A 27,684-nucleotide genomic window follows, 5' to 3' on the forward strand; every position below is an offset into this window, starting at 1 on the left:
AGGAGTTGGCTTGGGAACACCCAAACATGTATACGTTGTGAGGTGCCATCTTGTGAGTGAGTCTGAGCATCTTGTCGCCATGTTCAGGGCAAGGCATGGAAATGTGAATTATTGGACATGATGTAAGGCCTGATATTGGATGCCAGATGGACCCTTAAGAGAAGACATTTAAAAATATTGTACAATCTCTGCAATAACTTTGTTGGAAATCTCAATATTGAAGTAAAATGTGAAAACAATAAACTTGTTAAATTCATTTAAACTCCCTAAATTCCTCATTTAACCTTCTTAAATAATGCAAAAACTTCAATAATGCAAAAACTTTTTTTTTTGGCTTGGCTGAATTCATTTTTCCCAGCCTAAGAAATAGTTTGGTGTGTGTGTATGTATTCTCACTGTGGAACTCTGCCTCGCTCTACCTCCAGCTTTGTTATATCTCGTTATATCTCTTGAGCACAGTCTGCAGTGTTAAGAGCTCCCTCTATTGCTGTACATGGGTAATGCATTTTGAGTTTACTGTTATTAACATTATCACAGCTCTTTCAATGTGTTTATCGTGAAAACTAATATTGTATTGTATTTCCCTGGTTGAAATGAATGTGACCTGCAGTTTCTGGCTAGAATTGTCCATGCAAACAGACAAGCCACCCTGGTAGAAATCATATCATTATTTAATGTAAAGGTGTGGTGTACTTAGCCACCATATGAGATAGGGTTCTTTAAAGAATTGTGATTCCTAGTCCTGGCAATTCTGAATCAATTCAAAATGTCACAAAATCGATTAGGTTTTATTTTTTGCCCCTCTTTTTTTTGTTGCTCCTACTCCCAACAGCACTGCATACCGCATAACGCATCCACTTGGCCACCGTAAAAGGTTCTATATATTTAATATTTAAGGCTAAGTTGTGAAAATGTTGCCACGTTGCAATATAGTAAAAAAAGACTGTGAAGTCTGCGTTTTATTTTTAAGGTTATAAGATTTGCAAAAATTTAATATAAAATGTTGCAAAAAGATTTGATACATATAATTATTGTTTTAAATAAATATTCTATTTGTTTAAATTGTCATTTTAGCTTCTCAATCACATCATTTACACAGAATTTATAGACCATTTGAATCAAAAAATTGTTTCAGAACCGAAAATCCTTTCTGATTTAAATCATGACCCCAAAAATAGGACCAGACACTGAGAGAATCGCACCACTAATAGGATGTGTCAAAATTCATGGGACACAATACTACCTCTTGTCCCATGACAGGCATATGGCAAGTGACTACTTAAAAATAGTAGAATATTATAGCTACAGTATACATGATGAACACGTAAAATATACAGGGGTTGGACAATGAAGCTGAAACACCCGTCATTTTAGTGTGGGAGGTTTCATGGCTAAATTGGAGCAGCCTGGTGGTCAATCTTCATTAATTGCACATTATTGAACCAATAAGAGCAGAGTGTGAAGGTTCAATTAGCAGGATAAGAGCTTTAACAGTTTTGCTCAAAATATTGCAATGTACACAACATTATGGGTGACATTCCAGAGTTCAAAAGAGGACAAATTGTTGGTGCACGTCTTGCTGGAGCATCTGTGACCAAGACAGCAAGTCTTTGTGATGCATCAAGAGCCACGGTATCCAGGGTAATGTCAGCATATCACCAAGTAGGACAAACCACATCCAACAGGATTAACTGTGGACGCTGTAAGAGGAAGCTGTCTGAAAGGGATGTTTGGGTGCTAACCCGGATTGTATCCAAAAAACATAAAACCACGGCTGCCCAAATCACGGCAGAATTCAATGTGCACCTCAACTCTCCTGTTTCCACCAGAACTGTCCGTCAGGACAATAAATTATTGTGGTCTAAAACCAGGTGTTTCAAATTCATTGTCCAAGCCCTGTAATACGCCCAGTTGGTGCATGCTGTTGCTCCATTGAGATGAAGGTATGCTTCTTTGGTTAAAAAATGCTGTCAGTTTGAATGATTGAGGCTACTTTTCTATCAGTTTTAAGTGAGAGCAGCATATCCACGCCTCATAACGTCCTTCCATGTAAAACTGCTTGAAAAAGTCAATTTATCAGCCAGTCCAATAACACACAAAGTACCATTCCAACTGATTTCAAGCTGAAGGTTTCACAGCAAGTGCCTAATCACTTTGGTCACAAGCAGTTCTTCACTGGCCAAAGTCCCCAGGACAATTCAACCACCCACATAAAGGCTGGACAAACTACGCCCTCCTCCAGTAATCAGCGGGTCAGCTGGGTTTTAATTAGCGGCACTGTGTGTTCTTCGTGTCCTGGTGTGACTCAGCAGAATACACCTGCTGCCCATGTCAGTCAGTGCAGTTTTCCCCAGTGGCCACAATGCCATTTATTACTGCCAAACACACACACACACACACACACACACACACACACAGTGAGCCCACATGGCCACCATACTTTAAACCAGCGTCTGAAGCTCAGCAGAACAGAAAAAAAATAGAAGAGCTGATCAGCATTAAGCAAGATGAATAGACATCAATTAAAATAAGTACAAAATATAAATATGTGATCATGTGTGAAATATTGTTTTTTTTTTTGTTTCTGCTTCTATGGGCAGTTGTAATACAGTTCTGCTCTTTGTCCTCAGAGTCTCATTACTAATCAATTAAAACTGAATGAAGCATCTGTTTCTCATCTGCTTCAATTATCATTAAACAAAATATGGCCACTTGATACATTATCTTGTACAAAGAAAAAAATATAAAAAATAATAGTACACAAGAGATGGTATAACCAGAAATAGTGTCTTTTAGGTGCTTTCGTGTAACAGTGTGTATTAACTCCGGTCAACAAGGATTCTAAGGTTTGAGACTAAGAAATATAAATTTTGGATTAAAAAAGTAATTTCGCACAATACCAGTCAAACATTTGGACATACTTTCAATTCAGAGATTTTTCATTACTTAAAAAATATCTGCATTGTAAATTAATACTAAATCATCAACTATGAAAAAAAAGGCACCTCTTGCTTAGATGCCAGATTCTCAGTCAGTTTTATGAGGTAAAGTCACCTGGAATGGCTTTCAGTTAACACCTGTGTTGAACTTTTTAAGAGTTTATTACTTTAAATTGTTGCCTCTTAATGTGTTTGAGAGCATCAGTTGTAAAGTTGTGAAGAGGCAGAGTTGGTATACAATGAATAGCCCTACTTGAGTAATGTTCCAATCCATATTATAAAAAAAATACTTTAAGAAATTGAGTTCAGTTGATCTAAAACTTTTCAGCAACTCTGAAAGCATCCTTAAGTGTAGTCGCAAAAAGACCATCAAAAACGTTATGATGAAACTGGCACTCATCAGGACTCTCCCAGAAAAGGGAGACCAAGAGTTACCCCTGTTGACCAGGATAAGTTCATCAGAGTTACCAGCTTAAGTTCATCCATGAGTTAACAGCTCCCCAGATAAGAGCCACCAGAGTGTTTTGGTTTGTTTAAAGTTACTATATGATTCCTTATGTCTTCCTTTATAGTATGGATAATTTCAGTACTCAGTAAAACATTAAATGAGAAGGTGTTATTCCAAACTTGTGACTGGTACTGTATATTATTTTCTTTAAAAAAAACAGCTTTAAAACCACATTGATGCTCCATTAACTATAATAGGGAAATAGTGTCATTATTATTGCCACAATGGGCCAGAGTGCTACTATTGCACTGTGGAAATATGGTGGAAAGGCATAAAATCACTAGTAATAAATAACTGTTTAAAGCTGTGTAATCAGAGTCATATTTGTGCAAATTGATTTAATATTACTCTACACTTCGAAAGTTGCTTCTGTTTCTCTTAGCTTGTCCAAAAATGCAAGTAAAAAGCAGTGAAATGTCCTACAAGGGTGCTTAAATTGTGATTGCAGTGGAGTAAAAGTGAATTACACTCCACAACAGTGTAGAGGAGTCCAGGAGCAAAAATAAAAAAAAAGTCTCTCATAACTTTACTCATACTTTAAAGTAATTTCTGTGTGTGTCCACCTGAGAATGTTGAAAGATGCTCAAAGAATGAGCATCAATGACAATAAAGAGCTGTTCACACCCCTGAAGACTCCTCCTGCTCTGTAGGCTGCTCTGCCTCAGAGGGGACAGAGTTCTGCTGAACAGATGCTGACCTCTGCCGGAGAATCACTGGGATGATTTTGAAGAACGAGAGAGTAGCAACAGCAACAGCCACAACACTCAGCAGCTGTAAAACAGACAAAAATGTGTAAGTGAGGTAAAACCAGACATTAACCGCAGAAAAATACATACAGTAAAAGTGATGAGTAACCATTGGTATGTGAACATTATGGTGACAGAACAGTAAGGAAGGATGTTACTACTAACTGGACTTAAACCAGCACAGGTTCAGCATCTTGCCACCTTTGCGACAACAAGAGTGTTTTAAAGTGGCACTAAACCCATCAGCTCAAATTTAAAAATGGGGGGGAAAAAATGAGAGGGGAAGTTTGGGAGGGGCACTGGGTGATGTATGGGTTTAGATGCAGAGCAGGAGGGTGAGATGATTGGCTGAGAGATGGTTGGACGTCAGCAGGGGGGTGGTATTATTGATTGACTGATTGACCAATTGTGATGAATCTGCCTACCAAAAGTACACGAACACATCATCCTATAGCACAGTACAACCTGTGAGGGCGCTGCTGAGGTGGAAATTTCCACAATAAAAGTGTTTTTAAAGGTTAGGAAATGTTTATACAAATTTAAGCAGGACTGGTGTGTTTCATTTCTTCAAAAGAATACATTTCATTTATTAATGAATAAAGAGTTTAGAGTTTACTTAATTATTTCTGAACTTTCTGAAATTATTTCAGAAAATTTTAGTGTTCTCACTATTTATAGAACAAATAAGGGTCATAACTGTATTATTTTGTAACAAATTACTGTTAAGTGCAAGAATAGTATACTAAGTAAACATGTAGGCACAGAAGAGTTTGTGAGGCCTAGTTAATAGAGCTTAGGTCGGGCCCAAAAATTTAGCTCACCCTACCCAAGGCGAGCATGCGCATGTTTTTTTCCGAGCCTTAACTCTTATTATTAGCCTAAGCCTCATTTAAACCCCACATTATTTAGTAGGTACAGCGTTAAAACTGACCTTTTTTACTACAATTCTGAGAACAAGTGAATTCTGTTCATAATGATGTTAATGAACAGTGCTACACAGAAGTAGCATAGGCCTATTTATTAAGAAAACTGTTTATTAAGAATGAAACTCCAGTGTGTAACTTATAAAGCGGACAAGTGGAAAAGCTCACGTGTTTATAATAATCTACCTGATGATGATTTTTTGTTACTTTGCTATATTGTAATTATCACACCATAGATTTATTTAAAATCAAAAATAGCATTAAAAAAACGCAGGCCTATGTCACCGACCATTTTCTTGAGCTCGACACGTTGGGGCCCAAGGAAAGTGCTTGGAAATCTTGACCCAGCCTGAGTTCAAGTTGGAAATTAAGTCAGGCTTGGGCTCAGGCAGCGAATCTAAACTCTTGTTTATATAAAGATACCCTGTTAAAACCTGTTAAAATTCATTTCTAGTAGGGGTGGGCGATATGGCTCTAAAATAATTTCACGATATTTCAGGGTATTTTTGCAATAATGATATACTTGGCAAAATAGGAAAACATAATTAATTAATTTCAGGAATATAGTATAATAGTATAAAAGTATAATCATAATGTGGCAAAATAAATAATATAGCTAAAATAATACAATTAAGTAAAAAAATACTGCAGAATATTTTCCTGCATATAAACTGCAAACAAAAACTATAAACTAAAACAATTATACAATAAATACACCTAAAGCTTCACAGTAAATAATAGACTACTTTTAAGACAAACCATCCCTATTATCACGATATGGATTTTTAATATCATGATATTTCTGTGTCACGATATATTGTATACGATATAATATAGACCACCCCTAATGTATAGTGCATATAATTAAAAAAAAAACGTATTACAAACCTTTATAGACGAATTTCCAAAAGATTGTAAGGACTGTAAATGTGTAGCAAGCAGAGCAAGAGTACAGGGAAGATGTGCTTCATCACTGCTGGAGTCTCGGCATCTTTTAAAGAAACACAATAGAAGGAAAGTTATAAATACAGTTAAATGCCCAGGATGTATTTACGTTTAAAGCTAACATACCTTTGGTACAGGGTGGTAAGAAGTGTGTGCTTGTCTGAAAAATAATGCTGCAGCAAATTAAGCTGAGAGAGTACAGTGGCTGGTAATCGCTGTCCCTCCTGAACAAGGAGACCCAGACTGTACCAACCCTGCAGAACAATCAATCATCAGTATCAAATAACAGTGAGCATAATCAGAATAAAATATGTATGAAAATGATGAGAATATGATTTTATCATTTTACTCTGAGGTTTAACTGTAGTCTGTATAGTGTAATACCTGTGGGTTGTTTTTTAGTGCTGCTTCTTTGTACATTTCAGCTGCAGCAGAAAGATCCCCTTGACCCTCAGTGTGCTTCTCATACAGCAGATCACCCATTTTCACCAGCGCTGAGCAGAACAGAAAATGTCATTAAATTACGAAATGGTTGCATTGAATGCACCGAATGCAACTGACCTAAATAGGCTTTTAATGTAAATCATTTATTTGCATTTTTCGCACAAAAGGCGCACTGGATTATAAGGCGCATTGAGCAACACTAGTAAGGAACAGGGCTGGATGTTAATCTACACAGATTTCTCTCCTGAAAACGGTTTATTTGGGTAAAGGTATTCTGTTTATTTACAGTAAGCTTAGATTTAAGTAAGCCAGGGCGATATGAGCTAGCGGTTCATCCCACGTTACCATGGTAAACGAGCAGACTACAGTCCAATAATACTAGTTGAAAGAGCTAGTGCTAATGCTAGTGGCTAATGCTAATGCTGCTCCAGCAGTGCTATCTGGGGTTAGCAGCAGGCTACAGGCTGATAATACTCACCTCTAAACGGCAAAAGATCTAGCTCTTTCTAGCACAGTTAGCAGCTAATGCTAATACTGTTGGAGAACTAAACTGAAACTCCTGTATAACGCTGTACTTTAGCAGACTGGCTTTACTGCTCCTTACAACCTGACTGGTAAAATTCATACATAAGGTGCACCGGATTATAAGTCGCACTGGCGATTTTAGGAAACATTTTGATAGCCTTATAGCGTGAAAAATACGGTACTTTTAAAGACACTTTTAGCAACACATATATTTAAAAGTAGTTTATCTGAACAGTAAGTGTTAATGTTTAAAATATTTTTACTTAGTAGTTTTTGACTTTGACTTGTTTACTTCTGGCAGCTTTACTTTACATTAAATGTTGGATATGGCAATAGAAATAATCCAAAAATGACTTATTAAACTTCTACTTAAATGATTTATTAATGTTACTGATGTGATTTCCAATTTCCTGCACTGGTCTTCCAGTTCCTTGTTTGGCTAAACAGTGCTTAATTTCATTAAATGCGATGCAGAAATTTACTGTGTATTGGAGATTTTTCACTGAAAGTAATTTAGCCTTTTGCCCTGGAAGGGGTTCGTTTTTCAGTGGGGATGTCTGTGAAAAATATATTACATTTCTACTCAATGATAAAACTCTTGCATCCGGACTGCAATTGAAAAACAGGAGGACCAGTGAGTTTTTTTTGGCTTTCTCGATCACATGACGTTGTGTTCAGTAGCTCCTCCATTTCCACTCTCTGTTGTGTTTACATGGAAACGCGCACCCAAAGTGTAATTACTGTGCATAGCAGTGGACAAATAGCTATTTTATTAAGCGAAAGGTGACGAAACTTAGAGATGTGGATCCGGACGGGACTAGAATTACCTTACGACCGCGGAGTTCAGCGAAAAACAGTAGATAATTCAGCCAGTCATTTTCTCAGCGGTTGTCTGTGAAACACTTATACATGGTCATTCTGGGCGAGAATAAAATCACAGAGGACCCCCCATAAAAGAGAAAATTACACCAGGACCCACCGAGGAGCTAATCCTGTTCAGGTAGGGTGTAAAACTAGGAAAAAACCCTGCCTGGAACCACCTCTAACAATTGTTTCTTGTTTTACAAAAAGATTGTAAGATGGATGTGTGCTGTTATCCATGCTGTCTGAACATGCTAAAGTAATTTAAATGTTTAGTTAATAATAATAATGAAGTACCGTAAGAGTCAGGATCCTGGCTCTGAATGGAGAGGTTGTAGTACTGTAGCATACACTGTGTCACAAATGATGAATTTAAGGATCCACTCTAAAGATCACACATGAAAACAAGACTTGTCAATCTAATCTCCAACTCACAACAATACAGAAATCACAGTTGCTAAAGATGACAAAATTCTGACATAAAAACACTTAATTCAATAACATTAACACTGAATGTTAATGAATTCTATCAGTTAAAGATGTGTATGAATAAAGCAGTGGTTTCAGCGTGTGACTCACAGGACTGTGCTCACACAGAAATGCCACGTTAAACTGAGCAGCCTTGAATCCACACTCAGACGACATCAGGTAATAAATCATGGCCATAAACCTGGAATTAAACAATTATAACAGTATTAACAATACAAATATTCACTCATAACTCTGTTCTAAAGGACTGAATAATTGTATTTACCAGTTTCCCTGAAGATAAGCGTTCAGGCCTTTCCTCAAGACTGTCCCAAGATATCCATTCTGCTCAGATGCCCATTTAACCCACCTAAAAACCAATACAACCATCTACACATCACCATGATTCAAATGGATGGTTACAGTAAAAAAAGAAATTATGAACTACCAACGTTAAAATGTGGTTGGACTAATGCCAACTACTTCTGTTTTACCACAGTTTTTTTTTTTTAATGTTGATAGTTTTATATAGAGCCATTGTCTATACTAAACTCTGGAATAATCATACTTGTTAAGACTTTATGTACAATAAAGGCCAATTTATACCTAAAGCCGAAGCCTACATGTCACCACATAGCCTATGCTGTATCTCGACGCGCGCCTCCCTGGAAATGTAACTACATGTCGTGTTGCGTGGACAGTCTCAGCCACATATTCCCACCTTCACGATTTAAACTGCAGAGTGACGTTGAGCCGCTGACATGCGCACGCAGAAGTAAACATGCTCCACTGTGTAGCACAATCTTACTGGATACACTTAGGCTATGGCGTAGGTTTAATGCAGCAGTATAAATTTGTTTTTAAGAAGGGAACGTAATCAATAGTTTATTACATATTAAAAAGTAAGACATTAAAACAATGTAGTAATATCAATGTTGACTCTTCCTTTAAAATCAAAACAATGTACTTAATATGACGTTGATTCAGCTGGGAATAAACAGTGAAATGCCAGTTGGGACGTAAACTTACAGAACTGCATCTGATGGACGGCGAGGCACATAACCAGAAATCCCTCGACTCCAGATTTCAGCCAGTTCAATGCCTCCGTTTATGTGGCCCCGCTGAGCTGACTTTAAGAAGTATTTATAAGCCTTAACCTGAATACAGAACAAAGTAAAAAAAACACATTAATAAGGAAAAATCTTAATAGCCAATGTACATTTATGCTTCAACAATTACAACAATTCAATTTAACAATGCAGTTTCAAAGATCTGTTTCTAATATCATTGACATTTAGAAGATTCAGGTAAGTATCCAAAATACTATATTCTATATAATTTAAAAACAAGGGTAGAAACTCCTTATCAGTGTGGGTACAGGGTATGTTGTGCACAGCATTTTGCCTATGTTAAATGTACACTGTGTTAAATTTAACTTTTTGTGTTTATTTATTGTTTACCAATTTACTGTTTATCACATAAATAAATAAATCTACAGTATTTTTCGGACTATAAGGGGCACCGAATTGTAAGGCGCATTAAGCGACACTAGTAACCAAAACACCAAAATGAGCATGGGTGTTGCCATGTTTCACTTCTAATAGAGAAGCTGGGGAAGTGCCTAATTAACAAAACAGTAATTCTTTAAAATAAAAAATCAAAACAAGTGCTGGATGTTTATCTACACAGATATCTCTCCTGAAAACCGTTTATTTTGGTGAGTAAAGCGCTTCTGTTTATTTACAATAAGCTAAGATTTCCAATATTTTGTCAAAGATTGAGTATTTTTTAGTGAAGATTCTTCAGCACTAAGGCTGGGTGCAGCAGCATTAGCATTAGCCACTAACCCGGCGCTAGTGGGACTTTAATGACGCCCAATAGCACTAGACTGAAGAACCCTGAGTGTTCTGGTAACACAGGGCGCTATCAGCTAGCGATTCGTCCTACGTAGCTTGTTTTAACACCACAAACACGCAGACTACAGTTCAGTATACTTACCGCTGAAAACCGAAAGAGCTAGCACTGTGGTTAGCGGCTAATGCTGCTTTAGTGCTCAAATACTTAATTGAAAACTCCACTTTTAAACAGTGAGTGGATTTACTGATACTTAATGTCCGACTGGTGAAATTCATACATGAAATTCGCACTGTTGATTTTTGGGAAAATTAAAGGATTTTTAAGGGCGCCTTATAGTCGGAAAAATACTGTTGTAATGAATGTATAAATGTAACACACTTTGTCTGCTGCTTGTCCAGGATAGAGGCCTTGGGAATGGAGTACTCCTAAATTCATGGCAGCATCAGGATTCCCCAAGTGATCAGCCTGTTCCCAAAGCTCTGCTGCTCGCTTATAGTTCCTCTCATACTGCTCATAGTACCAGCCCAAAGCCGTGATAGCTGGAGTAAAGCCCTGCAGTGCACAAAAGAGAAAAATTGAGTTAACAGCTCAATAAGATTCATAAATTGGATGCAACAATTTTGAGCAGAATCTCAAAAATTATATTAATTATATATAATTATATTTATGTTATTATATAATTTATATAATATAATATAATTAATGTTTCATTGCTCTTATGTTAAGTTACATTGTGACAGTGTGATGAAATGCAATGCAGTGGGGATTAAAAAAAAAACATTCACAACTTGCACCTGTTCTATTGCTTTTTTCAGAAAGGTGATGGCTCTGGGCACATCCTTCGGAACTCCTTGGCCCTGAAAGTGCATCACAATAAGAAAACCTGATTGATTAATAAGCCTTACCAGTTGTCCATCATTTTTTTACTAACTGGAAAGAGTATTTGCAGGAGAAATTGAGATTGTGATCACAGCTTAACTGCAGGGTGTTGGCTGCTAAGGTGAGCTGTGGTTTGCCATTTTCACACTGCCTGCCTAAAAAAAATAGTCGCCTCCAAAAAAAAAGAAAAAAAAAAAAGATCTTGCAGCAGCATTGATGATGGTAGAGTCTGACCACTGCACAAATCCTTCTCCAGCACATCCCATGGGGCTGGAATTGTGAGGTTAAGGTTAAGGTCTGGACTCTGTGGTGAACAATCCATGTGTGAAAATGATGATCTCATGAATGATGCTCCCTGAATCACTCTTTCACAATTCCAGCCCCATGAATCCCGGCATTGTCCTCTTGGAATATGCTTGTGCTATCAGGGAAGAAAAAATTAATTGATGGAATAACCTGGTCTATATTCAGTATATTCAGGTAGTCAGCTGACCTCATTCTTTCAGCACATACTGTTGCTGAACCTAGACCTGACCAACTGCAGCAGATACCCCAGATTATTTATTTAATTAAATCCAGGTGGTGAGGGGTTTTTTTTGATGACAATGCCAGGATTCATCAGGCTGGAATTGTGAAAGAGTGATTCGGAGAGCTTAAAACATCATTTTCACAGCGCAGCGGTCAGATCTTGGTGAAAAATTAATGCACAAATTAAACACTGGATTGAAATAAATCTTGTAACGTGGCAGAAGCTTATTGAAACAATGCCACAGTGAGTGCGTGCCTCAATAAAAGCTAAAGGTGATCCAAAAAATATGTGTGTGATTTTTTTTGTTGTTGTTGGTGTCCACTTTTTGTTTTTTTGGCCAGGCAGTGTATCCTTGTGATTATAATCTATATAAATAATCCACAGCTGCACTAAAAATGAAAAAGAAAGTGGATACACTGTCGCAGTGCAATTATGTGCAATAGAATAAGTGTTGGTTGCCAAGGTATTGCTTGGCAGATGTTAAGATGCTGGTGTAGCATAGGTGTTGGTTGCTAAGGTGTTGCTATATTGCTAACAGACCGTGAGTAGAACGATAGCGTAGTCGTACATGGACACAGGGTCCTGCAGTCTTGTAGCTCCCCTCTCATAGTGCCTCACAGCGGTCTGGATATCTGAGGTCACCCCCTGTTGCCCCCAGAACAGCATCCGGGCTATGGCTTGCTGCAGAGACAAATATTTGCAACAGCATAAATTAATTTGAAGGAGTAGAAAGACTACATTTTAGATGCATTAAATTTGCTTTGTGAAAGGAGTGTTGGTATTCTTTACCTCAGCGTCTGCAACTCCGTTGCGTGCCTGCAGTTTCAGCCAGTGAAACAGATCGTCGTTTGTGTTGGTTTGGGCATTCAGTGTTTCCTCATCGTTCAGTAAGACTGACTCAACGAAAGTCTGCAACACAAAACTTTCAGTAAGTTAGACTGGTGCTGTTCATCATTTGACTCTTACAGATGACAAGATGTCAAGATGACAGTATGTGCTCAGTCGGTTGCCAAGTGACACATTTACACTGCTGCTGGCGTTTCTGCAAATTCGGAAGCTGTTATACAGTCTGTGCAGTGCTTACAGATCTGGGACTTTCTCTAAAAAAACAACAGTGACAGAATTTAGAATTTTAATATTAGAGCTATATTAGTTATTTCTCACTTTTGCACTATTTGTACAAAACTATTACAGTGCCATGAGAAGTACTGCAAATATAACATGATACTCTGGAGCATTCTCCAATGCCCTCCAGTAGATAGAGGGGTATACTGAATGTGCAGCAGTGAAACTGACTCCTCTGGAGCTCCGGAACTCAAACCTATTACAATTACTAATGAGGTAATTACTAGCAGTGCAGATACAGTACCAGTCAAAAGTCTGGAACCACTTTAAATTCAGTGTTTTTTCATTCTTTAAAATTGTCTGCATTGTAAATTGATACTAAAGTCATCCAAAGCATACACTATTTTGGCTGGATTTTCTCAGTCAACTTTATGAGGTAGATTGGCTTTAAGTTAACAGCTGTGCTGAACATGTCATGGGTTATTTGCTTGAATTTCTTGCCTCTTAATGTGTTTGAGAGCATCAGTTGTAAAGTTGTGAAGAGGTAGAGTTACAGGTATACAGTAAATAACTCTATTTCAGTAATGTTCTAATCTATATCATGCCAAGAACTACTCAACTAAGTGAGGAAATCAAGAAATGAAGGTCAGTCAATTAGAAAAAACTCAAGAACTTTAAAAGTATCCATTAGGGGAAGTCACAAAGACCATAAACAACATTATGATAAAACTGGCTCTCATCAGGACCGTCACAGTAAAGGAAGACCAAGAGTTGCCTCTGCTGAACAGGATAAATTAATCAGTTACCAGCCTCCCTAGATAACAGCACACTAAGTAAGAGCCACCTAAATTATTCAAAGTTTACTTACTACATGCTTCCTTACGTGTTCCTTCATAGTCTGGATGACTTCAGTATTCATTTACAATGCAGGGGAAAAAAGAGTAAATAAACCATTGAATCCAAACTTGTTACTGATACTGTACAGATGAATGTGCTGACTGACACTGTCACACTTTCAGCTCCATAGTCAACTGGACTGCTCTGAGCTAAGTGTTTTTTTTATTTATAACTAATTATTAGTTATACCTAACGTCACTGATGCTCTTATGGCCAAATGCCATAGAGATTGTAGAGATTGTTATTGGAGCAAAGCAAAAGTAAACCCTCTATTATTGTGGGTGTTGTTATGTTAGTGTTTTACTGAGCATATAAACATTGACTTCCCAGATAATGAGCTTTTCATTTTAATATATACAGGTGCCAAAATGTTTTGCACAGTTCTGTGTTGTTAGTCCTTCTAAGAGTTAAATGGTGTACTGGTTCCAGCACCTGTTGTGAGGAGGGGTTGAGTCGATCTGTTGAAGTCTGCTTAGCGATGTTGGAGTAATAGGCGTAGGAGAGGTCAGGGTCTGGAGGTACAGTCTGGTCACCAACATGGTGCAGGTGCCCCAGGCGGAGGAGAGCCAGTCTATAATCCTTACGAGCTGCCAGTAGTGACAGCAGCCAGGCCTGAATCACACGGACACACAAAGCATAGTAACTGTAATCTCATAAAGTCTGCATCATTGCACAACCCCACATATATTTTTTTTCCAGTTCCCAGCAGTGGCATAAAGTTATCCAAAAGCAGTGTGTAAGACTGGTGGAGGAGAACATGCCAAGATGCATGAAAACTGTGATTAAAACCAGGGTTATTCCACCAAATATTGATTTCTGAACTCTTAAAACTTTATGAATATGAACTTGTTTTCTTTGCATTATTTAAGGTCTGAAAGCTCCGCATCTTTTTGTTATTTTAGCCACCTCTCATTTTTTTTTATTATAAATTTCTTGAGGTTCTTTGATTTATTTTTTTTCATTCAATTCACATCCTAATCAACATCCTATCTAAAAGGGATCAGCTGTCCCATTTCCCCAATTACAGGTCCTTCCCTCCATTCCTCCTCCTCCTCTCCTCTCCTCGATTCCTACACCTTCTTCTGGGGTAGGAGAGGAGGAGAAAGGAGAAGTTGCAAAATGGATGTAGCCTTTCTCTCGCTCGCGCTGCAAGTCCTACCCACACTGAAACCTCATTGGCCAACTAAGCATGAGGTGAGGCCAATCAGGATGCTCTCTCTCTCACTAGGTGCGTGTCTTTTTCTCTCTCTATCTTTCTCTCTTTCTCGCTCCATCACGCTTTAACGACGCGTCGACAATTTTTTATATTCGACGTTGTCGATTATGCCGACTAATCGTTGCAGCCCTACACTAAACTCAATAGCATACACATAAACTCTACTGTAATCTAAACTCAACTGTTATCTTAACCCTAATTGAAACTTAACCATAATCTCAATAACATGCATCTAGAATTTACTTACGAAAATTTATATTATACAGCTTACTCTAACGACAGAAACCAGCACCCCAACCTAACCTTATAGTAAACCCCATTAACTCTAGACAACATATATACAGAATTATTTCACACGCACACCTTATAGGGCTGCTTTTTAACTCCAAGTCCACTGCTGTAGAGAACAGAAGAGAGATGGAGTGCTCTGTTGTCTCCTAAGCATCCTGCTTGCAGGAGAGAGGGCATCAGTCTGTTCATCACCTCCACACTGCCATGTGCATTCAGCTTACGCAGAACAGCAGAATACAGAGCTCGGCCCACAGATTCTGGATCAACCATGCCTGAACATATTTAGGCACAATTTAGCCCAATTACAATTTAATAGTGTTCATCATATGCAAGCTTTTGGGTATTTTTAGTAGACTGTACCGTTTTTTTCAGATAGCATCCTGACCAGCTGAGCCACCATTCGTCTCTGTGGTTTGCTGAGTGGCTGAAAGGAGCTACATTCTGCTTTTGAGGATGTTGTATTGGTTTTCAGTAACAGGGCGGTGTATACATCTGTACAGCTCTCTGAAACAGAAAGAGAAAAATGGAGAATAAGAAGAGCACATGCAGAAATGATGCCATCTTGTGGGCACAGATTGACTTACCTCTTTTAACCATCACTGCTCGTGAAGCATCAGCTATTTTGTGATCAACCTCTAGTTTAAACTCCTGACAGGCCTCGAACCATCCTGATAAATTCACCATCCTTACTGGCCAGGGGAGCTGAAGCACCTGTTAAAAAATACATAAGAAAAAAGTTAACTATATAATGAATAAAATGAATAAATATTAAAGTGACAAATTAATTTGTTTGTTTCACTATGTTACTACAATGTTACTACTGAAAGACAATGTTTAAGGTTGTAAAATTATTTATTGGTTATTTACTTTTAGTGAAAATTTATGTTATTGGGAATAATGTAGAACATATGTAATACTATTTTTTATATTAAATGGAGAACTTTCATTAAAAAACAGGGTTATTCCACCAACAATTGATTTCGGAATTCTTAAAACTTTATGAATATGAACTTGTTTTCTTTGCATTATTTGAGGTCTGAAAGTTCTGCATCTTTTTTGTTATTTCAGCCATTTCTCATTTTCTGCAAATAAATGTTCTAAATGACTTAATTTTTATTTGGAATTTGGGAGAAATGTTGTCTGTAGTTTATTGAATAAAACAACAATGCTCATTTTACTCCAACATATACCTATAAATAGCAAAATCAGATAAACGGATTCAGAAACTAAAGTGGTCTCAGAGCTGTATATTGACTTATATAGTCTGTATAGTTGTACTAATTTTAAATACAAACATTCAGAACAAAGGTTCATTTTACCAGGTTAGTTGAAGGAATCCTTGTGCGGTGGTATATGACGGGACCATAAAAGCCCTCAATTCCTCTTACATATTTTCCTCCACCAATCACAAAGTAGCCATCTGTATCATCCAGCATCACTGCTATATTAAACCTGTTCAAAACAGCATATATCATATATCATGTGAAGCTGTGAGACATGCTCTGGTATTAAAATAAAACCAAAAAAACAAACCTTACATGTGCTCGAAAGAGTAAACAAGAGGATCTTTATCTCCATCAGTGCAGGAGACTGTGATTTTTCCCTGTAATGCAAAAGAGATGTGAAAGCACAATTATTATAGTATAAATTTACAATCCATATACTTTAATAACATTTAATACATATATTACTGTGGTACTATACTTTATCACAGCCACACAAAAACCTTGTATCTCTATGTTCATTGTTTCACACTTTTTGAAATAATGTGAATCTTCTCATTTTTCTTTCGGTAGTGTCAACATTTTGTAATGAGTGGACAAAAAAAAAGTGTCTCCAAAAGTGGTGTGAGCTACAATCGTTTTATATTTACTTCTATTAAAAGTTAAATCCATTGTTTTCTTTCTTTTAATGCAAGATTGCCATTTTGAAAATGCAAGATTTTTACAAGATAGTGATGATATCTCAAGTTCTGACCATTCTGCCCTTCAGCTCCAGTGTGAGAAGACACCACAGGCCTACAGGCAGAGTGAAAGGAGAGAGAAACGCTGAGGATAGACCACCCTCTCCTTGTAACTGCACATGAAGCTGACCTACAGAATAAGGAGTCAAATGAACACATGATGAGTGTACAGACTGTACATAATGCAAACTTACATTTAGTGCATTCACTATTATAAAATAGAAAAAATAGCAGCATCTGTTGACTGGAGAATGTCCGATTTATTAGAGATACAAAAAAAATAACGAACGCATTTTGGCACTCAGGCCTTCATAAGGGTTTTTCACATGTACAAGTAGTCATAATCCTATAAAGGAACAAAAATGATACATGACAAATTTATCATACAATGATAAACTACTTGCTTGATACATTTTTGCATCAGTAGTGGCATAAAGTTATTCAAAAGCAGTGTGTAAGACTGATGGGGCAGATCATGCCAAGATGCATGACAACTGTGAAAACCAGGGTTGTTTCACCAAATATTTATTTCTGACCTCTTAAAACTTTATGAATATGAATTTGTTTTCTTTGCGGTCTGAAAGCTCTACATCTTTTTTGTGATTTTAGCCATTTCTCATTTCCTCTAAATGACAATATTTTTATCTGGTATTTGGGAGAAATGTTGTACGTAGTTTATAGAATAAAACAACAATGGTTATTTTACTCAAACATATTCCTATAAATAGCACAATCAGAAAAACTGATTCAGAAACTGAAGTGGTCTGAAGTTTTTTTTCCAGAGCTGTAGACAGAGCCTTATGCACATACATACTCTAGCTTAACAGAACTGTACCTTTGGAAATCATATCGGCAGTGTAGCCAATAGTTTAAGAGAGTGATGTCAGACATTGTTAGAAACTGATATATTAATTTTGTAATTTGTCATTATGTAGGGATTATAAATACTCCTTTAGAGTGCAGTAAAATAAGTGACCTTATTAACCTTGTAAACATTAACGTATAGAAGTTTCACAATAAATTGACCCATAGAAATGCCCTGCAATTACCTAGAATACAACCTAAAACAATACACTTTAAGAATGCTCTTTTCCTACTGTATAAATTGACATTTTGGTAATAATCTTGCATTAATAAAAACTTGTTTTCCCAAAACTTTAATGCAATTTTCCTATTAATCGTCACTTTGATGATCTGTAAATTAAATAACAGACATTATTTCAGTTAATTGTAAAAGCTCTACTGCTAGCATTTGTTTTTCCTGTAAAAAAAAAACCTTCACGCTGAGTTACCTGTTCTTGTGAGGAACACAGTAGGTGTGGCATAGTTCTCTTTAGAGTCTATATGATGGAAGAGTCCACACAGACGGTCTCTGCATGGCTGCTCTAATAAAACCCAGACTGTAAAGGCACACCTGATGGAAAAAACAAAACATTAATACTTCTAAATTATACAATTTATAATTTACTATAACTGGTGCAGCACTCATTTTTACCACAAGAGGACACCAAAAAAAACAAAAATGGCTCTATAATATAAATGAACATTACCAGGGATATGAAACTGCCCTTATCCGCTGGCCTTCTAGCATTTCATTCCTAAATGGATGGAGAGATTTGGTGATGCCGAAATGCTCCCCAGTGGATCCATATAATGAAGACAGCAGACTTGGTGTCTCTGCAGAAGTGAATACAGACATTGTACCTATTTAGATCATGTTCTCTGTCTTATATCAGATAAATAACATGGCATTCACCACTTTTTAAATCCTCACCATCTTCTTTTAGGCACTGCCATCTATCTCCAAACACCTTCCAACGTATCTCTGTGTTCCAGCTGGGACATAATAAGTGCTGTTTAAAAGGCCGGCTCAGTGGATTCTGGACGTTCATGGCAACCACCGCACTGGCCGAAGGTGACCGGCCAGGTTCTACACTTGCACTGCTGCCCACCCAGCTACGTAAAAGACACGACAGCACCCAGGATGACTGATCTATGATCCAGTCTGGGTGATACACCAGCCAGTCTGGGAAATGAAGTAACACAGGTCTGATTTTCTCTGGACCAGGTAAGCAGGGCCACCACCTGTGGAAGATGGTTACAGTGCTTCCAGTATCAAAAGACACTAAAACCTGTACATGAACCATTAAGGGCCCACTGCAGGAGTACTGGACCTCCATAGGGTAGACTGACTCCGGCACCTCAGGTGGGTTTAAAAACTTGACTGAACTGGATGCTTCCTGGCTGAAGCATAAATGGACGAGTACCTGTGTGAGAAAAGAAAGACACTGTTTAATAATAATAATAATAATACTAATGACAAATAAAATGGCCAAAACTAAGTTTTGACTCTGGTTGTGTTCCAAAGTCTGGTCTACAGTCGAGGTCGGCCAGTCTAACATATGAGAAAATTGAACAAGGCTTTGTGGTGATGTTACATGTAAATATCTCATTGTGATGTTGCAACTCGAAGATTGTAACCTTGTTTCCCGCCCATTTCTTGACATTTATAGAAAAGGAAAAAGCGATATAAAAATAACTCTGCTGTACAGGTTTTGTTTTGTGCCGTTTTCTTCCATTTTTTTTTTGTTTGTTTTGTAGTGCTCTTTTTGCCTTTTTCTCTTTGTGTTGTGCATGCTTAAAGAATTTTGACTAACCAATGGCTGTGAATGATACATTATCAGTGAAAAAAAACTTGGTCACACCTTCTTATTCAATGTTTGTCTATACTCCTTTATTTAAATTAGGTTCTACATTGTAGATCAATATAAAATACATCAAATCAATTAAGGGGGCACATACGGGTGCCATATCACCCACCCCTAATCATTAAATCACGCTACTACTTTACGAAAAAAAAATCCACACTGTTCTCTTTTCTCATTATATGTCTACTAGAGACAGGTTGTATCTGTCCAGTATCATTTATTTTACTTTATACAACAGTTAGTTCCGACCTCACAATCTGATTGGTTGAGAAGTCTTCTAGCCGTGCAGATATATGTGATAACATCACGGCCTTCTCACACTAAACTTGTATCACTAATCACTCCGCCGACGCGTTGCCGAGTAGCGGCGTATACACACAGGGCACTCGCAGCAGCGTTAGCTCGGCTAATGCGTCTGACAGCTAGAACGCTAACCAGCCAGGCTAGGCTAAGCTAAGTTAATGCTGAGCTAAAGCAAGCTAATCTAACCTAACCACAGTCCAGCCGGCTAGCTAAAACCAACACCACCCAGCAAAACAAGCAGAAATGCTCAAAAAATGCGCAGCTTTCACCTGAAGACGACTCCACGGAGCAGAAGAGGAGAGTACTAGCGTTATTACACGCTCCTAACGTTACCATCTTCACTTATTCCCAATTTTGATTTCAAGCTAACTTTCGTGGTGTTGGTCTAAATGAACCATACACCGTTGGTTAAGTTTCAGTTCTGTTACAGTTGTTGTGGAACTACTTTTTGGCGGAATGCACAGTCCATATTAAAGCAAAGTTCTTTGATTTATTTTCTTTATTCATTTTGTAAAAAAAACTGTTGTATAAAAGCAATAGAACACTCAAGGTCGTGTGTTATCACGAATAACATCACGGCTGTGATGATCTACGGCACTTGCCTTTGGCCCGTGCCTACGACCGGATCACAGCCGTGATGTTATTCGTGATAACACACTCGTGTTCTATTGCTTAATTAATCTGTGACATATGGAGATATTTGGAGTGCATTATTAGTATCCTGACATTCTCGTCATTCACTTCTAATAGAAATCTGATTTAAAAAAATAGCTCATTTAAGGGTGTGCCATATCATACCATATATGCAATAATAAAATGTAATTTTCATTTTTGCGTAAGAGTGTAATTTTGAAATACATATATATTTTTTTAATTCAATGTTTTGTCATATCGCATGGAGTATCGTTATCGCAAAAATAGCATGAAATATTGTGATATTATTTTAGGGTCATATCGCCCACCCCTATACGGAATTATGTAGTAAACAAAATCTCCTGACCTAAACCCATATAAGCTGGTGATTTGGGATGAGCGTGAGCTTCACAGTGTGAAGGAAAAACAGCAACTATTATTCAGCACCTCCAGAAACTCCTTCAAGATGCTGAGATGCTCTACATCATAAAGACACTAAAATTAAAACACCAACAGTCTGCAGACCTGTCCTCAAAGATAAATGTGGTACTTAATTAATTCAAGTAAATGTGGTACTTAAATATATTCTGGTTTGTTTATCACTTTTTTCACAGTAGTTCTGCATTTGTTCCTGTAAAGCTTTAATGTCTTCAATAATATTTTCTTTACACTACATTACATTACATTACATTTGGCAGATGCTTTTGTCCAACGCGACTTATAATAGTGATGTACATTTAGTAATAGAAGTTAAAGGTAAAAACATCTTTAGATAGGGCCTAAAGGAGGTCAAAGGGAAATAATGGGATAGAGGAGTGAAGGAGGGGAAGAAGGAAATGAGGTTAGAAGTAGTTAGTGTGTTAGAGGTGTTAGGAGAGTAAGTGCTCTTTGAAGAGCTCTGTCTTCAGGAGTTTATTAAAGATAGTGAGAGATTCTCCTGATCTGGTAGTAGAAGGTAGTTAGTTAGAGGTGTTAGGAGAGTAAGTGCTCTTTGAAGAGCTCTGTATTCAGGAGTTTCTTAAAGATAGTGAGGGACACTCCTGATCACAATTTTACAATGTAATATGATCATAAAAAGAAAGAAAATACACTGAATAAGAAGAACTGTGCCCAAACTTTTGACTGGTACAGTACATCAGACATGATCTTTCAATGGTCAATTATGTTACTCAGATATCCTTCCCATGTGGGTCTGTATGGGTAGCCCACTGGAACCAGATAGTATACAGAAGCATCTCAAAAAATTGGAATTTCATTAAGAAGTTACTTTATTTCAAGAATTCAGAGCAAAATGCTCCTGCTGGAAAATGAAATCCGCATCTCCATAAAAGTTATCAGCAGAGGGAAGCATGAAGAGCTGTATGATTTCCTGGAAAAACACTGCACTGACTTTAGACTTGATATATCACAGTGGATCAACACCAGCAGATGACATGTCTCTCCAGACCATCACTGATCATCAGTAAATTTTACATTTCATTTGTAAATCAAGGGATCAGAGTCTGGAGGAAGAGTGGAGAGACACAGTCCAAACTGCTTGAGGTCTAGTGTGAAGTTTCTACAATCAGTGATGGTTTGGAGAGACATGTCATCTGCTGGTGTTGATCCACTGTGTTTTATCAAGTCAGTGTAGTGTTTTCCTGGAAACTCTTACAGCATTTCATGCTCCCCTCTGCTGACAACTTTTATTGAGATGTGGATTTAATTTTCCAGCAGGACTTGGCACACTGCCCACACTGTCACAAGTACCAGTTGTTCTGGTTTTCAAATTTTTGCGTTTTGATTAGCTGTAAGGCATAATCATCAACAGTAAAAAAGAAATAAACACTTAAAATAGATCACTCTGTGTTTAATACATCTATATAATATATGAGTTTCACATTTTGAACTGAATTACTGAAATAAAGTAACTTTTCAATGATTTTTTTTAGATGCACCTTTAAAGTATTAGCAGCATGTGCTGTTTTATTTTGTTTTCACCCATGTGTGAATGAGAGTGAAGCATTAATAAATAAGGGATTATCAGAATATTTCCCTATGAATTTCCCACACTCGTAAATATGACTTTTGTGACACGTCTTGAGGGCAGCTTAATATGTATTTTGGATTGGTTATACAGTTATAAGAGTCTATATACAAAAATACAGTGCATTCGTGAGCAATCATTACCTTGGCTGACTTTAAATATTACTTAATAGTATATTTAATTATTTATAGTAATAAATTAAATAAATTAATTATTGATCTAAAGTTCTAGTAGTAGGGGTGGGCGATATGGCCCTAAAATAATATCACAATATGTCATGGTATTTTCGTGATAACAATACTCTTGGAACATGATAAAATACTAAGTAAAAAATATATATTTCAAGAATACACTACTGCAATAAAATGAAAATTATTTTTTATTGTATACAATACAGTATGGCACACCCCTAACTGAGATTAAAAAATACAAGAATTTGATCATATTTGTAACAGAAGTCTTCATACAGAATGTCATGATACTAATAAAGCACTCCAAATATCCAGGATTATAGCAAAATAAATGATACTAAACAGATATAATCCGTCTCTAGTAGATATATAATGGGAAATGAGAACAGTACCCTGATGTGATAATTAGGGATGGGTGATATGGCACAATATTTCAAGGTATAATATCGTTCACAATATTCAAAAATGTTGGCGATATTATTGCGTACGTTACGATATAGCTCAGTAACCAAGCATAAAATTGATTTTTACTGTCATTATTTTAATGGAAGACAGATGAGCACACAAAGTTATTTCAACATTGTTTTGCAATGTTGCATTTTTTTTTTAGAAATGATTAATTATATTTTTTACAGCCTTATTACAAGGCAATACTGCATATACTTTTTGACAATTTTCCAAAATTCCAATAATATTGCATAATCTAAAAGTAGATCATATATTTTTTAGAACACTTCATATATTTCTGCACTTCAAAGCTGTGGAAACGTTGTGGACACCAAAACTATATTTGCAGAGAAGGTGTTTTAAATGGTACTTTGAGTAATATCATACAATATTGTTTACAATAGAAAAGTGTGGGCGTGACAGTCTAAAGAACTCCTTATTTGAGATAACCTATATGAAGGTTCTTCACAGTCACCTCATTTTATTATAAATTATTATTATAGACAGAGAAGTGGCTTCTTCTATGGCATGGACTGGAGAACCATTTGCAACGCATTTATTTTTCAATTGTTTGAGGGAAAAGGGGTGTGTGATGACAATAAAACCCTTTGGGTTGGTTTCCCAAACAGGGGTTAAATCTACTTATAGACTAAGCATCTCCATTCACAGTGCTGTGTAATCCAGGACTAGGCTTAACCCCTGCCTGGAAAACCAAACCCTTTACAGTCCATAACATTTAAGCATGGTTCCAGGCTAAATATGCTGTACATTAACTGAATTTCTTGTTTATATTTTTAGTCTGTTTCCTATAAGGATGCTAATGCATTGCATATTAGCTGTATATTCTATTTTTTAATAGAAATGTTGTTGACTCATTATGCTCCTAATATGTTACATTAGAAGGAAGAACAAAAAACTTTTGAGTAATGAATTATTAATAAACTAACAAGCCACACCCCTCTGCCAAATAGAAAAGTTAAGCTTTTAAAACACTGGAGCATCCCTTCAATACTTTTTTTTTTGTTTCAGTACTGCAGCAGACTACTTACAAAAGGAATGATCTGGAGAGACAGCAAACAGCGGTTCCTTAGGAATGATCCCATATTCAAAATGAAGTAAACAGTCCAAAAAATAAAATAAAAAATAATAATATCCAGTGTCAAAATCTGCGTGTGTTTCTGGTCAAGTTTAAAAAGCTAGCATTAGTAAATGATTGAAGCAGCAGGTAAACCATTAGCTGTATTGGTTTTAAATGCCTCTTTTACAGTACATTCCTGTTTAACCCATGTCCTGCATAACCAGTATGACTGATCTGAATGGACGTGTGCAGTATTAGCTGATTAAACGGAACAACATCCTGCTTCTTACACACAGTGAAACAAGGGCAAACAGAAGGCCCAGCTCCACCCATAAAGGCAAACGGTAAGTTTTCCCAAAGCCTCTCAGCGCCAAGATCATTCCTGAATGGTGAAGTGAGGAACACATTAAAAGCTTTCCTTTCTTTATAAGATGATTTTCACGAGGCTGAAGTTTAAAAAGTCGAAATACCAATGATTCGCCATTAGAGAGCAGGATTGGGCTGAGCAAAACAAGTTGGGCATTTAAGGAATATATATATATATAAATATATATATATATATATTGAGAAAAAATAGCCTGTTCTGCGTATTTCCAGTTGCCGCAACTCCAGATTATCAAATAGTCTGCTGATTTTGACACCAAATTATGAAAATAAAACTAGTATACTGTGAATAGCCTAAATAACTACAAATATTACTGTATAGTTTTTTTTATCATGACCTTCTGAGCTTAGCACTTAAGAAATACTGAATAGGAACAAATTGGATGTTCTGCATAATTCCAGTTGCCCTAACTCCAGATTACCAAATAGTCTGTTGAGGTTGACACCAAAAATGAAAAAAGAACAATTAGACTGTGAATAGCCTAATGTGAATAGAACTATAACTACTAGAAAAATTACTGTACCATTTTTCTACTATGACCCTATGAATTTGGCATTTGAGAAGATTAATTGAAAATGAATAGCCAGTTCTAACTCCAGATTATCAAATAGTCTGTTGAATTTAACACCACATTATAAAAGTGAAGCTAGTAGACTGTGAATAGCCTAAAGATCAACATTTATTACTGTACCATTTTTTATTATGACCCTCTGAACTTGGTATTTAATACAATATTGAAGTAGAATAAATTGCCTGTTCTACATATTTACAGTTGCTCTTACTCCACATTATCAGTCTGTTGAAATGTATGCTTATTGTTTACCTTTATATAACAATATTTAACAATAAGTTTGTGCCATATTTGAATCCTTACCTATTAGAAAAAAAACTGGTAGTATTGTTGTTCTATGACCTATGAATATAGGAAATCTGTTATTGAATGAACGTATGATGCTAATAATAATAATAATAATAATAATAATAATAATAATAATAATAATAATAATAATTGATATATAGCACCTTTCATTTTTTTAATAGTGAAATAAAACAAATCAGATAATACAAATAGTATTGAAATAAACTACAAGTGAAAGACACAAGTTAGCAGAAAAATAATAATAAAAGGCAAATAAGATATGGAGCACATTGAAACTTTAAAAATGCAGAGAAAAATATTTGAACAAGTATATTCATATTTTATTTTATTTTATCTTAACTTGTTTAATCTTACGTTTTTAATCTTGGTGTATGCAGTATGTATTAATATGCGTGAGAAAGGTTTACGCATTTACCTGCAATTCCGTACTTTACCACATGATGTCACTAATTCACTCTCTTAAAGGATACGCGTGCCTCAAACCATACCTAAATGTGCGCTCGTTTTCACGCCAAGTATTTCTTCATAAATCAGTTTTTGCGTGAGAGCCCTGCTTTTATGCGCACCCAACCTTTATAAAGGCTCCAGTTGCCTCATGTACTAAGACTTGCGTGGACTTCCTTCTAAAATGTTCCGTACACACAAAAAATCAGGATGTATCAAACCGTGCGTAGGCAGAAATCCACGTACATCGCAATTAACTTGTGCACGAACACTGCCATGACTCCTCCCTCAATTACGCAGAGTATAATGTTATAATAATAATATGATATAACATAATATTCCCATCTAGAAAGTGTCGCAAGGCGCAAAACTTAGCCACTGTCTTATAAGTAATTTATTAATTTCCCATGTTTTAAATTAATTATTTTAAGATGGATAATAAATGCTTCCATTTAAAAGCTTTAAATGAGTTGCTTACCAAGAAGCCACCCGTCACGCACGCAGCTTGTTTTCTTATCCTCTTATGCTCTTGGAAATCTGAAACGGCTTATTAACCAGTCATCATCATGGGCCAAAAAACATAATGGTCACGGAAAATGAGCTCTCAATGAATTCGGCCATTAGCAATATTTTCCAATAATGCCAACGCTGCCATCTCCAACAACTCCAGCACAACATTTAATGCATGTTTATATAATCTAGGCTAAGTGGAAATTGTCTGATTCATTTACTGTTTAATTGTCTGATTAATGTACTTTATTTTACCCAATAATGGCTTTACTTCAATGTGTGATTAAAGGATATCTTAGTTTATATATGGAATTTTAATGCATCGCCTCTAAGTGTCGCCAAATGCCAAAAACACAATACATTCGTACAAAAAAAAACATAAGTCTAAAATAAAAGTGCCGTGGGGAAACGCACTTTCTCACATTCAAGTCACATTTAGTACATCTGACCGTGAGCGTGAAATATGGCGGACGCAATGTTTTTGTGTGTACACACTTTTAGTACATAAAGCCTCTGAGCTTCATTCAAAAACTGAAGGTTATAAGAAACTACCTGCAAGAATCCCACAAACATTAATAGAATATTCTTTGTTACAAATAACAATAACCATAGCATTATCTTATGTTAATGTTCATTCAAGAATAAAAAAAAAAGCTAGTAGTATATCCTGGGTTATGAGGGGGTTTTATGTTGTTGTTTGTGAACGGTGTGAGTGTGTTCATGTGTTTATATGCTTGTTTAGATAAGTGAAATTTAGCTATGGCTAGGGGTGGGCGATATGGCTCTAAAATAATATCACGATATTTCAGGGAATTTTTGCGATAACGATATACTTGGCGATATAGGAAAACTAAAATAATTCTTTTATTCAGGAATATAGTATAAGAGTATAACAGCATAATCATAATGTGGCAAAATAAATAATATAGCATAAAATAATATAATGCAGCAAATAATATTGCAGAATATTTAGTGCATGCTTATAAACTGCAAACTAAAACAATTATACAATAAATACACCTA

At 36.4% G+C, this 27,684-nt stretch overlaps 1 protein-coding gene across 1 annotated transcript; it reads right to left on the reverse strand.

Moving 5' to 3' along the window:
- Nucleotides 1-653: 653 nt before the first annotated feature.
- On the reverse strand, nt 654-26,429 carry LOC103024281 (protein sel-1 homolog 3). Its single transcript, XM_049467441.1, has 23 exons — nt 26,373-26,429; nt 18,831-19,323; nt 18,607-18,733; nt 18,349-18,470; nt 17,071-17,186; nt 16,632-16,696; nt 16,413-16,545; nt 15,678-15,804; nt 15,454-15,597; nt 15,166-15,365; nt 14,019-14,198; nt 12,414-12,533; nt 12,165-12,305; nt 11,011-11,073; nt 10,595-10,768; nt 9,389-9,516; nt 8,646-8,729; nt 8,471-8,561; nt 8,189-8,276; nt 6,446-6,555; nt 6,188-6,315; nt 6,005-6,107; nt 654-4,218 (listed from the first exon to the last, which is right to left on the reverse strand). The coding sequence occupies exons 1-23, from the start codon at nt 26,427-26,429 to the stop codon at nt 4,066-4,068; spliced, it is 3,147 nt and encodes a 1,048-aa protein (XP_049323398.1). The 3' UTR covers nt 654-4,065.
- Nucleotides 26,430-27,684: the final 1,255 nt, after the last annotated feature.

This window comes from Astyanax mexicanus, chromosome 18, assembly GCF_023375975.1.
Source record: "Astyanax mexicanus isolate ESR-SI-001 chromosome 18, AstMex3_surface, whole genome shotgun sequence".
Lineage (NCBI taxonomy): Eukaryota > Metazoa > Chordata > Actinopteri > Characiformes > Acestrorhamphidae > Astyanax > Astyanax mexicanus.